The sequence below is a fragment of the Phyllobates terribilis genome, unplaced genomic scaffold, assembly GCF_046119375.1.
Source record: "Phyllobates terribilis strain yellow unplaced genomic scaffold, ASM4611937v1 Scaffold_14__1_contigs__length_39327217, whole genome shotgun sequence".
Lineage (NCBI taxonomy): Eukaryota > Metazoa > Chordata > Amphibia > Anura > Dendrobatidae > Phyllobates > Phyllobates terribilis.
The window spans coordinates 27,463,837-27,477,306 of record NW_027362774.1 but is presented as its reverse complement, the minus strand read 5'-3'; the positions used below and the strand labels follow the sequence as shown (position 1 = coordinate 27,477,306).

The 13,470-nt window shown below is 42.7% G+C and overlaps 1 protein-coding gene across 2 annotated transcripts in view; it reads left to right on the top strand.

Moving 5' to 3' along the window:
* The window catches only part of PLCG2 (phospholipase C gamma 2), a 214,117-nt gene that overhangs the window by 168,891 nt on the left and 31,756 nt on the right, over positions 1 to 13,470 (top strand). For both annotated transcript variants that reach the window (XM_073659786.1, XM_073659785.1), the window contains exons 24-25: positions 3,774 to 3,840; positions 8,655 to 8,812. In XM_073659786.1, coding sequence (XP_073515887.1) covers positions 3,774 to 3,840; positions 8,655 to 8,812 — 225 coding nt within the window. The remainder of the gene's footprint in view (positions 1 to 3,773; positions 3,841 to 8,654; positions 8,813 to 13,470) is intronic.

Genomic DNA, 13,470 nt, shown 5'->3' with positions numbered 1-13,470 from the left:
GTATTATAGTAGTTATATTCTTGTACATAGGAGCAGTATTATAGTAGTTATATTCTTGTACATAGGAGTAGTATTATATTAGTTATATTCTTGTACATAGGAGCAGTATTATAGTAGTTATATTCTTGTACATAGGGGGCAGTATTATAGTAGTTATATTCTTGTACATGGGGGCAGTATTATAGTAGTTATATTCTTGTACATAGGGGGCAGTATTATATTAGTTATATTCTTGTACATAGGAGCAGTATTATAGTAGTTATATTCTTGTACATAGGGAGCAGTATTATAGCAGTTATATTCTTGTACATAGGGAGCAGTATTATAGCAGGTATATTCCTGTACATAGGAGCAGTGTTATAGTAGTTATATTCTTGTACATAGGAGCAGTATTATAGTAGTTATATTCTTGTACATAGGGGCAGTATTATAGTAGTTGTATTCTTGTATATGGGGGCAGTATTATAGTAGTTATATTCTTGTACATGGGGGCAGTATTATAGTAGTTATATTCCTGTACATCGGAGCAGTGTTATAGTAGTTATATTCTTGTACATAGGGGCAGAATTATAGTAGTTATATTCTTGTACATAGGGGGCAGTATTATAGTAGTTATATTCCTGTACATTGGAGCAGTGTTATTGTAGTTATATTCTTGTACATAGGGGCAGTATTATAGTAGTTATATTCTTGTACATTGGAGCAGTATTATAGTAGTTATATTCTTGTACATAGGGGGCAGTATTATAGTAGTTATATTCTTGTACATAGGGGCAGTATTATAGTAGTTATATTCTTGTACATAGGGGGCAGTATTATAGTAGTTATATTCTTGTACATAGGGAGCAGTATTATAGTAGTTATATTCTTGTACATAGGAGCAGTATTATAGTAGTTATATGCTTGTACATAGGAGCAGTATTATAGTAGTTATATTCTTGTACGTAGGGGCAGTATTATAGTAGTTATATTCTTGTACATGGGGGCAGTATTATAGTAGTTATATTCTTGTACATAGGAGCAGTATTATAGTAGTTATATTCTTGTACATAGGGGGCAGTATTATAGTAGTTATATTCTTGTACATGGGGGCAGTATTATAGTAGTTATATTCTTGTACATAGGGGGCAGTATTATAGTAGTTATATTCTTGTACATGGGGGCATTATTATAGTAGTTATATTCTTGTACATGGGGGCAGTATTATAGTAGTTATATTCTTGTACATGGGGGCAGTATTATAGTAGTTATATTCTTGTACATGGGGGCAGTATTATAGTAGTTATATTCTTGCACATAGGGGGCAGTATTATAGTAGTTATATTCTTGCACATAGGGGGCAGTGTTATAGTAGTTATATTCTTGTACATAGGGGCAGTATTATAGTAGTTATATTCTTGTACATAGGAGCAGTATTATAGTAGATATATTCTTGTACATGGGGGCAGTATTATAGTAGTTATATTCTTGTACATAGGAGCAGTATTATAGTAGTTATATTCTTGTACATAGGGGGCAGTATTATAGTAGTTATATTCTTGTACATGGGGGCAGTTTTATAGTAGTTATATTCTTGTACATAGGGGGCAGTATTATAGTAGTTATATTCTTGTACATAGGAGTAGTATTATAGTAGTTATATTATTGTACATAGGAGCAGTATTATAGTAGTTATATTCTTGTACATAGGAGTAGTATTATATTAGTTATATTCTTGTACATAGGAGCAGTATTATAGTAGTTATATTCTTGTACATAGGGAGCAGTATTATAGCAGTTATATTCTTGTACATAGGGAGCAGTATTATAGCAGTTATATTCCTGTACATAGGAGCAGTATTATAGTAGTTATATTCTTGTACATAGGAGCAGTATTATAGTAGTTATATTCTTGTACATAGGGGCAGTATTATAGTAGTTATATTCTTGTATATGGGGGCAGTATTATAGTAGTTATATTCTTGTACATGGGGGCAGTATTATAGTAGTTATATTCCTGTACATCGGAGCAGTGTTATAGTAGTTATATTCTTGTACATAGGGGCAGAATTATAGTAGTTATATTCTTGTACATAGGGGGCAGTATTATAGTAGTTATATTCCTGTACATTGGAGCAGTGTTATTGTAGTTATATTCTTGTACATAGGGGCAGTATTATAGTAGTTATATTCTTGTACATTGGAGCAGTATTATAGTAGTTATATTCTTGTACATAGGGGGCAGTATTATAGTAGTTATATTCTTGTACATAGGGGCAGTATTATAGTAGTTATAGTCTTGTACATAGGGGGCAGTATTATAGTAGTTATATTCTTGTACATAGGAGCAGTATTATAGTAGTTATATTCTTGTACATAGGAGCAGTATTATAGTAGTTATATTCTTGTACGTAGGGGCAGTATTATAGTAGTTATATTCTTGTACATGGGGGCAGTATTATAGTAGTTATATTCTTGCACATAGGGGGCAGTATTATAGTAGTTATATTCTTGTACATAGGAGCAGTATTATAGTAGTTATATTCTTGTACATAGGGGGCAGTATTATAGTAGTTATATTCTTGTACATGGGGGCAGTATTATAGTAGTTATATTCTTGTACATAGGGGGCAGTATTATAGTAGTTATATTCTTGTACATGGGGCATTATTATAGTAGTTATATTCTTGTACATGGGGGCAGTATTATAGTAGTTATATTCTTGTACATGGGGGCAGTATTATAGTAGTTATATTCTTGTACATGGTGGCAGTATTATAGTAGTTATATTCTTGTACATGGGGGCAGTATTATAGTAGTTATATTCTTGCACATAGGGGGCAGTATTATAGTAGTTATATTCTTGTACATGGGGGCAGTATTATAGTAGTTATATTCTTGTACATGGGGGCAGTATTATAGTAGTTATATTCTTGTACATGGTGGCAGTATTATAGTAGTTATATTCTTGTACATGGGGGCAGTATTATAGTAGTTATATTCTTGCACATAGGGGGCAGTATTATAGTAGTTATATTCTTGCACATAGGGGGCAGTGTTATAGTAGTTATATTCTTGTGCATAGGGGCAGTATTATAGTAGTTATATTCTTGTACATAGGAGCAGTATTATAGTAGTTATATTCTTGCACATAGGGGGCAGTGTTATAGTAGTTATATTCTTGTACATGGGGGCAGTATTATAGTAGTTATATTCTTGTACATGGGGGCAGTATTATAGTAGTTATATTCTTGTACATAGGGGCAGTATTATAGTAGTTATATTCTTGTACATAGGGCGCAGTATTATAGTAGATATATTCTTGTACATGGGGGCAGTATTATAGTAGTTATATTCTTGTGCATAGGGGCAGTATTATAGTAGTTATATTCTTGTACATAGGGGCAGTATTATAGTAGTTATATTCTTGTACATGGGGGCAGTATTATAGTAGTTATATTCTTGCACATAGGGGGCAGTGTTATAGTAGTTATATTCTTGTGCATAGGGGCAGTATTATAGTAGTTATATTCTTGTACATAGGAGCAGTATTATAGTAGTTATATTCTTGCACATAGGGGGCAGTGTTATAGTAGTTATATTCTTGTACATAGGAGCAGTATTATAGTAGTTATATTCTTGTACATAGGGGCAGTATTATAGTAGTTATATTCTTGTACATGGGGGGCAGTATTATAGTAGTTATATTCTTGTACATTGGAGGTATCAATACTGAAAAATGTGGATGATATTTTTTTAATACTAATTAACTGTCATTAACTCCTGTTTCACAGCTTATTGAAGACAATCCCTTGGGCGCTATGTGTAAGGGTATCCTAGAGCTTGGCACATATGAAATCAGTAAGTAGTTACTTCTAAGTGTGTGAAGTAAACACGAACATTTGTTCCTAGTAATAAGAAAGTGAATATAATCAATGGGGATTGTCTAGCTTGAACAGATTATTTCTTAGTGAGCGGTCCCACACCGGTGAGATAATTTCAGGGTCCACCACTCAGGACTTTACAAATTGGATGGGGAATGAAGAATTACTTAAGTATACAGTATATTAATATATACACTGCTCAAAAAAATAAAGGGAACACTCAAATAACACCTCCTAGATCTGAATGAATGAAATATTCTCATTGAATACTTAGTTCTGTACAAAGTTGAATTTGCTGACAACAAAATCACACAAAAATCATCAATGGAAATCACATTTATTAACCAATGGAGGCCTGGATTTGGAGTCACCCCAAAAATTAAAATGGAAAAACACACTACAGGCTGATCCAACTTTGATGTAATGTCCTTAAAACAAGTCAAAATGAGGCTCAGTATTGTGTGTGGCCTCCACGTGCCTGTATGACCTCCCTACAACGCCTGGGCATGCTCCTGATGAGGCTGAGTATTGTGTGTGGCCTCCACGTGCCTGTATGACCCCCCTACAACGCCTGGGCATGCTCCTGATGAGGCTGAGTATTGTGTGTGGCCTCCACGTGCCTGTATGACCTCCCTACAACGCCTGGGCACGCTCCTGATGAGGCTGAGTATTGTGTGTGGCCTCCATGTGCCAGTATGACCTCCCTACAACGCCTGGGCATGCTCCTGATGAGGCTGAGTATTGTGTGTGGCCTCCACATGCCTGTATGACCTCCCTACAACGCCTGGGCATGCTCCTGATGAGGCTGAGTATTGTGTGCGGCCTCCACGTGCCTGTATGACCTCCCTACAACGCCTGGGCATGCTACTGATGAGGCTGAGTATTGTGTGTGGCCTCCACATGCCTGTATGACCTCCCTACAACGCCTGGGCATGCTACTGATGAGGCTGAGTATTGTGTGTGGCCTCCACGTGCCTGTATGACCTCCCTACAACGCCTGGGCATGCTCCTGATGAGGCTGAGTATTGTGTGTGGCCTCCACGTGCCTGTATGACCTCCCTACAACGCCTGGGCATGCTCCTGATGAGGCTGAGTATTGTGTGTGGCCTCCACATGCCTGTATGACCTCCCTACAACGCCTGGGCATGCTCCTGATGAGGCTGAGTATTGTGTGCGGCCTCCACGTGCCTGTATGACCTCCCTACAACGCCTGGGCATGCTACTGATGAGGCTGAGTATTGTGTGTGGCCTCCACATGCCTGTATGACCTCCCTACAACGCCTGGGCATGCTACTGATGAGGCTGAGTATTGTGTGTGGCCTCCACGTGCCTGTATGACCTCCCTACAACGCCTGGGCATGCTCCTGATGAGGCTGAGTATTGTGTGTGGCCTCCACGTGCCTGTATGACCTCCCTACAACGCCTGGGCATGCTCCTGATGAGGCTGAGTATTGTGTGTGGCCTCCATGTGCCTGTATGACCTCCCTACAACGCCTGGGCATGCTCCTGATGAGGCTCAGTATTGTGTGTGGCCTCCACGTGCCTGTATGACCTCCCTACAACGCCTGGGCATGCTACTGATGAGGCTGAGTATTGTGTGTGGCCTCCACGTGCCTGTATGACCTCCCTACAACGCCTGGGCATGCTACTGATGAGGCTGAGTATTGTGTGTGGCCTCCACATGCCTGTATGACCTCCCTACAACGCCTGGGCATGCTCCTGATGAGGCTGAGTATTGTGTGCGTCCTCCACGTGCCTGTATGACCTCCCTACAACGCCTGGGCATGCTACTGATGAGGCTGAGTATTGTGTGTGGCCTCCACATGCCTGTATGACCTCCCTACAACGCCTGGGCATGCTACTGATGAGGCTGAGTATTGTGTGTGGCCTCCACGTGCCTGTATGACCTCCCTACAACGCCTGGGCATGCTCCTGATGAGGCTGAGTATTGTGTGTGGCCTCCACGTGCCTGTATGACCTCCCTACAACGCCTGGGCATGCTCCTGATGAGGCTGAGTATTGTGTGTGGCCTCCACGTGCCTGTATGACCTCCCTACAACGCCTGGGCATGCTCCTGATGAGGCTCAGTATTGTGTGTGGCCTCCACGTGCCTGTATGACCTCCCTACAACGCCTGGGCATGCTACTGATGAGGCTGAGTATTGTGTGTGGCCTCCACGTGCCTGTATGACCTCCCTACAACGCCTGGGCATGCTACTGATGAGGCTGAGTATTGTGTGTGGCCTCCACATGCCTGTATGACCTCCCTACAACGCCTGGGCATGCTACTGATGAGGCTGAGTATTGTGTGTGGCCTCCACGTGCCTGTATGACCTCCCTACAACGCCTGGGCATGCTCCTGATGAGGCTGAGTATTGTGTGTGGCCTCCACGTGCCTGTATGACCTCCCTACAATGCCTGGGCATGCTCCTGATGAGGCTCAGTATTGTGTGTGGCCTCCACGTGCCTGTATGACCTCCCTACAACGCCTGGGCATGCTCCTGATGAGGCTGAGTATTGTGTGTGGCCTCCACGTGCCTGTATGACCTCCCTACAACGCCTGGGCATGCTCCTGATGAGGTTGCGGATGGTCTCCTGTGGGATCTCCTCCCAGACCTGGACTAAAGCATCCGCCAACTCCTGGACAGTCTGTGGTGCAACGTGACGTTGGTGGATGGAGCGAGACATGATGTCCCAGATGTGCTCAATCGGATTCAGGTCTGGGGAACGGGCGGGCCAGTCCATAGCTTCAATGCCTTCATCTTGCAGGAACTGCTGACACACTCCAGCCACATGAGGTCTGGCATTGTCCTGCATTAGGAGGAACCCAGGGCCAACCGCACCAGCATATGGTCTCACAAGGGGTCTGAGGATCTCATCTCGGTGCCTAATGGCAGTCAGGCTACCTCTGGTGAGCACATGGAGGGCTGTGCGGCCATCCAAAGAAATGTCACCCCACACCATTACTGACCCACTGCCAAACCGGTCATGCTGAAGGATGTTGCAGGCAGCAGATCGCTCTCCACGGCGTCTCCAGACTCTGTCACGTCTGTCACATGTGCTCAGTGTGAACCTGCTTTCGTCTCTGAAGAGCACAGGGCACCAGTGGCGACTTTGCCAATCCTGGTGTTCTGTGGCAATTGCCAAGCGTCCTGCACGGTGTTGGGCTGTGAGCACAACCCCCATAAATCAGACCGTTGTCACCTCCAGAAGTACGCGGATGACTCTGTGATAGTTGGCAGTATTGGGAAGGACCAGGATGAAGAGGAATATAGAAGGGTGGTTGCGGACTTTGTAGTATGGTGCCAGGCTAACCATCTAGAACTAAATGTTAAGAAAACCAGGGAGTTGGTGATGAGCTATGGAAGGTGCAAGAAGGTATGCCTACCTGTTACCATTGACGGTCAGGATGTGGAGATGGTGGACAGTTTCAAATATTTGGGGGTTTACCTGGATAGCAAGCTAGACTGGAAGTGCCACATGGAGAAGGTCTACAAGAAGGGGATGAGTAGATTGTACTTCCTAAGGAAGTTAAGGTCTTTTAATGTGTGTGGCAAAATGCTTGAGGTGTTCTACCAATCCATTGTGGCTAGTGCCACCTTTGCGGCAATAATTTGCTGGGGTAACAGTGTGCGTGTTGCTGACGCCAACAAGCTCAACAAACTTATAAAGAAGGCTAGCGCGACGGTGGGCCTACAGCTTGGGACTTTTGAAGAGGTGGTAGAGGATAGGATTAAGAAGAAGTGCAGAGCTATAATGGGCAACAACACACACCCGCTTTATGAACTGTTTGCGAAACAGAAGAGCACATTCAGCAATCGCCTAATACAACTAAGGTGTAAAAAGGAAAAATACAAGAAATCATTTGTTCCAACAGCTATGGGGGTGTTTAACAAATGTCTGAAAAGCAATGTCTAAAGCATTCCAAATGTTATGTTATCCTATGTGTCATGTTCGAGATCTGTGTTCTGCTGCTGTGATACCGCAATTTCCTCCGGGATAAATAAAGTATATCTTATCTTATCTGTGTATGTCGGACCCTCATACCACCCTCATGGAGTCGGTTTCTAACTGTTTGTGCTGACACATGCACATTTGGGGCCTGCTGGAGGTCGTTTTGCAGGACTCTGGCAGTACTCCTCCTGTTCCTCCTTGAACAAAGACAGAGGTAGCGGTCCTGCTGCTGGGTTGTTGTCCTCCTACGGCCCCCTCCATGTCTCCTGGTGTACTGGCCTGTCTCCTAGTAGCGCCTCCAGCCTCTGGACACTACGCTGACAGACACAGCAAACCTTCTTGCCACAGCTCGCATTGATGTGCCATCCTGGATGAGCTGCACTACCTGAGCAACTTCTGTGGGTTGTAGAGTCCGTCTCATGCTACCACGAGTGTGAAAGCACAACCAACATTCAAAAGTGACCAAAACATCAGCCAGAAAGCATTGGTACTGAGATGTGATCTGTGGTCCCCACCTGCAGAACCACTCCTTTATTGAGGGTGTCTTGATAATTGCCAATAATTTCCATCTATTGTCTATTCCATTTGCACAACAGCATGTGAAATTGATTGTCAATCAGTGTTGCTTCCTAAGTGGACAGTTTGATTTCACAGATGTTTGATTTACTTGGAGTTACATTGTGTTGTTTAAGTGTTCCCTTTATTTTTTTGAGCAGTGTACATCTTACCCATGTAGATTAAAAATAACAAACAACAAAGCGGTTCCAAGTTCGATATGGATGATGACATTGAAATTTCACTAAGTTAATCATTATTTTAAAATGTACTTTTTTTACAGAGAAACTGGCACAAGGGAAACACAACAAAAAGTTTGTCTTTTCATTGGAACCCAAAGATCAGAAGGATCCCTCAGTAGATTTTGCAACTGAGAAATTGGAGGAGCTGTTTGAATGGTACAACAATATCCATACAATAATACACGAAATAGGAGCAGAGGTAAGAGAGGGTGTGATAGCAACCCTATTCACCGCCAGTGGAGGCTATGTGGTAATCATCAATGTGAGATTTAGGATGGAGATTGTTAGATATAGTTGGGGTACAGTCGGTATACCTCTGATGAGTATGGCCAACTTTAGGATATTTGCATTGGGCGTCTCTCTGGAATTTTATACCAGTACTTATAGGTCTACCACATATTAGTAATAATTCGACCATTGTACGCCCCTCATTATTGGGCCTTTTTTGACCCCCATGTCACTGGACGGGCCTCGCTAACATGCAGTCTACCCCACTTTTCACATCATCTTCACGTGGAGCATTGATGTGATCCTCTCCGCGCATCCTTCCCCAGCCGGCGTCTAATCAGCACAAGCCATATCTGCAGAGCAAATTAGCAGTTTCATTTACAGCACAATTCACTGCTGGACCTTTCCGGGTAAAAGGGTTAAGGGCTAGGAGATTATTTTTTTTTTTATTATTATAATAAGCAAAATTAGGTTTCAATCAGCTCCTAATGCAAACATCTGGAGTTAAGTGACTCTGACATCAGCCACTTGTCTTGATTGCCAGCGACATGAATATGTTTAATCGCAATTGGCTTATTATACATTTTAAATTGCTTTTCCCATTGACTTTAACAACCCCCATACATATTTATGTCCCTGCCTCACACGGCTACAAAAAAATGTCTCTTCATTTAAAGTTTAATTTATCAATTTGTTGGTTAATGTATCTTTTTTTGAGGCTCTGTTTACACCCAGCGGTCATCGCAGATCTAGCGCGCGTCTGGGGTCTGGACACTGAGCAAGTCGCTTCCTAACAATTGCTCCATTGATTGCAAACGGAGCGGCCTTTTATTGATGGCTGCACGGTTCTGCACGAACCCCATGACATGGAATATATGATTTATTTGATTTGTGGTCACCTTTAGTTAATTAAATTGCATTAACTTTCAGGCTGCAATCTTCATTCCTTAATTCACTTTCAGACCCCCTTCCCCCAAATATATAGTTTGCAGCCTAATTCAAGTCTCAGATTTTTCTTATGTAGGAGTGTCTCTCCTAGTAATATAGGCTGGATGTTGATGTCTGCTTGTTTCCAGGGTACCTCTGTCTTCATTATAATATAAATATATTTATATTTATATTATATATATATATATATATATATACACACACACATACACAGTACAGACCAAAAGTTTGGACACACCTTCTCATTTAAAGATTTTTCTATATTTTCATGACTATGAAAATTGTACCTTCACACTGAAGGCATCAAAACTATGAATTAACACATGTGGAATTATATACTTAACAAAAAAGTGTGAAACAACTGAAAATATGTCTTCTATTCTAGGTTCTTCAAAGTAGCCACCTTTTGCTTTGATGACTGCTTTGCACACTCTTGGCATTCTCTTGATGAGCTTCAAGAGGTAGTCACCGGAAATGGTTTTCACTTCACAGGTGTGCCCTGTCAGGTTTAATAAGTGGGATTTCTTGCCTTATAAATGGGGTTGGGACCATCAGTTGTGTTGTGCAGAAGTCTGGTGGATACACAGCTGATTGTCCTACTGAATAGACTGTTAGAATTTGTATTATGGCAAGAAAAAAGCAGCTAAGTAAAGAAAAACGAGTGGCCATCATTACTTTAAGAAATGAAGGTCAGTCAGTCCGAAAAATTGGGCAAACTTTGAAAGTGTCCCCAAGTGCAGTTGCAAAAATCATCAAGCGCTACAAAGAAACTGGCTCACATGAGGACCGCCCCAGGAAAGGAAGACCAAGAGTCACCTCTGCTTCTGAGGATAAGTTTATCCGAGTCACCAGCCTCAGAAATCGCAGGTTAACAGCAGCTCAGATTAGAGACCAGGTCAATGCCACACAGAGTTCTAGCAGCAGACACATCTCTACAACAACTGTTAAGAGGAGACTTTGTGCAGCAGGCCTTCATGGTAAAATAGCTGCTAGGAAACCACTGCTAAGGACAGGCAACAAGCAGAAGAGACTTGTTTGGGCTAAAGAACACAAGGAATGGACATTAGACCAGTGGAAATCTGTGCTTTGGTCTGATGAGTCCAAATTTGAGATCTTTGGTTCCAACCACCGTGTCTTTGTGCGACGCAGAAAAGGTGAACGGATGGACTCTACATGCCTGGTTCCCACCGTGAAGCATGGAGGAGGAGGTGTGATGGTGTGGGGGGGCTTTGCTGGTGACACTGTTGGGGATTTATTCAAAATTGAAGGCATACTGAACCAGCATGGCTACCACAGCATCTTGCAGCGGCATGCTATTCCATCCGGTTTGCGTTTAGTTGGACCATCATTTATTTTTCAACAGGACAATGACCCCAAACACACCTCCAGGCTGTATAAGGGCTATTTGACCAAGAAGGAGAGTGATGGGGTGCTACGCCAGATGTCCTGGCCTCCACAGTCACCAGACCTGAACCCAATCGAGATGGTTTGGGGTGAGCTGGACCGCAGAGTGAAGGCAAAAGGGCCAACAAGTGCTAAGCATCTCTGGGAACTCCTTCAAGATTGTTGGAAGACCATTTCCGGTGACTACCTCTTGAAGCTCATCAAGAGAATGCCAAGAGTGTGCAAAGCAGTCATCAAAGCAAAAGGTGGCTACTTTGAAGAACCTAGAATATAAGACATATTTTCAGTTGTTTCACACTTTTTTGTTAAGTATATAATTCCACATGTGGTAATTCATAGTTTTGATGCCTTCAGTGTGAATGGACAATTTTCATAGTCATGAAAATACAGAAAAATCTTTAAATGAGAAGGTGTGTCCAAACTTTTGGTCTGTACTGTATATATACACAAACTGCTCAAAAGAATAAAGGAAACACTGAAATAACACATGCTAGATCTGAATGAATGAAATATTCTCATTGAATACTTTGTTCTGTACAAAGTTGAATGTGCTGACAACACCAGGATTGGCAAAGTCGCCACTGGCGCCCTGTGCTCTTCACAGATGAAAGCAGGTTCACACTGAGCACATGTGACAGACGTGACAGAGTCTGGAGACGCCGTGGAGAGCGATCTGCTGCCTGCAACATCCTTCAGCATGACCGGTGTGGCAGTGGGTCAGTAATGGTGTGGGGTGGCATTTCTTTGGAGGGCAGCACAGCCCTCCATGTGCTCGCCAGAGGTAGCCTGACTGCCATTAGGTACCGAGATGAGATCCTCAGACCCCTTGTGAGACCATATGCTGGTGCGGTTGGCCCTGGGTTCCTCCTAATGCAGGACAATGCCAGACCTCATGTGGCTGGAGTGTGTCAGCAGTTCCTGCAAGATGAAGGCATTGAAGCTATGGACTGGCCCGCCCATTCCCCAGACCTGAATCCGATTGAGCACATCTGGGACATCATGTCTCGCTCCATCCACCAACGTCACGTTGCACCACAGACTGTCCAGGAGTTGGCGGATGCTTTAGTCCAGGTTTGGGAGGAGATCCCACAGGAGACCATCCGTAACCTCATCAGGAGCATGCCCAGGCGTTGTAGGGAGGTCATACTGGCACATGGAGGCCACACACAATACTGAGCCTCATCAGGAGCATGCCCAGGCGTTGTAGGGAGGTCATACTGGCACATGGAGGCCACACACAATACTGAGCCTCATCAGGAGCATGCCCAGGCGTTGTAGGGAGGTCATACTGGCACATGGAGGCCACACACAATACTGAGCCTCATCAGCAGCATGCCCAGGCATTGTAGGGAGGTCATACAGGCACGTGGAGGCCACACACATTATACTCAGCCTCATTTTCACTTGTTTTAAGGACATTACATCAAAGTTGGATGAGCCTGTAGTGTGTTTTTCCACTTTAATTTTGGGGGTGACTCCAAATCCAGGCCTCCATTGGTTAATAAATGTGATTTCCATTGATGATTTTTGTGTGATTTTGTTGTCAGCACATTCAACTTTGTACAGAACAAAGTATTCAATGAGAAGATTTCATTCATTCAGATCTAGGATGTGTTATTTGAGTGTTACCTTTATTTTTTAAGCAGTGTATATATATAGTTTGCAGCCTGATTCAAGTCTCATATTTTTCCGTTGTGGGAGTGTCTTTCCCAGTAATATAGGCTGGATGGTGATGTCTGTCTGAATTCAGGGTACCTCTGCCTTCTTTAGTCTTCAATTTTATACTCATTCTATTTTCATAAATCAGCACAGCTTCTATCCAGCACTCATTTCCTCTTCATGTGCTTTGCTCCTTATCTATAGACTGTTTTCTCTGCCCTCTTTGAGACTGTACATGCTTTCTACCCTCTCCATGTTCTGGAGATCTGTTGTACAATTCCCACCCCCTCCCTGCTGCTATGTCTAACATAGGTTTACAGAATATGGATGTCATATAACAAAGTTGTTCTATCTTTAACACTAATCGAAAGACGAAGAAACAGAGAGCCACGAGGATCAGGAGCATAGCCCTGACGGATTTGTAACAGTTTTGCAGATTATTCAGTTGAATAAAGGCCTAAGGGTACATTTACTCTGAAAATCATGAATGATTTTTTCCTAGGAATCTTGTTTCCTGGTAATTGGCAAATGTAAATAGGCTGCTAATCAGCCAACAAGAGAGCAAAACTTTCGATTGTTGGGCGAAGCTTGCTTAAAAATTATTGTTCTTGGCAGCAC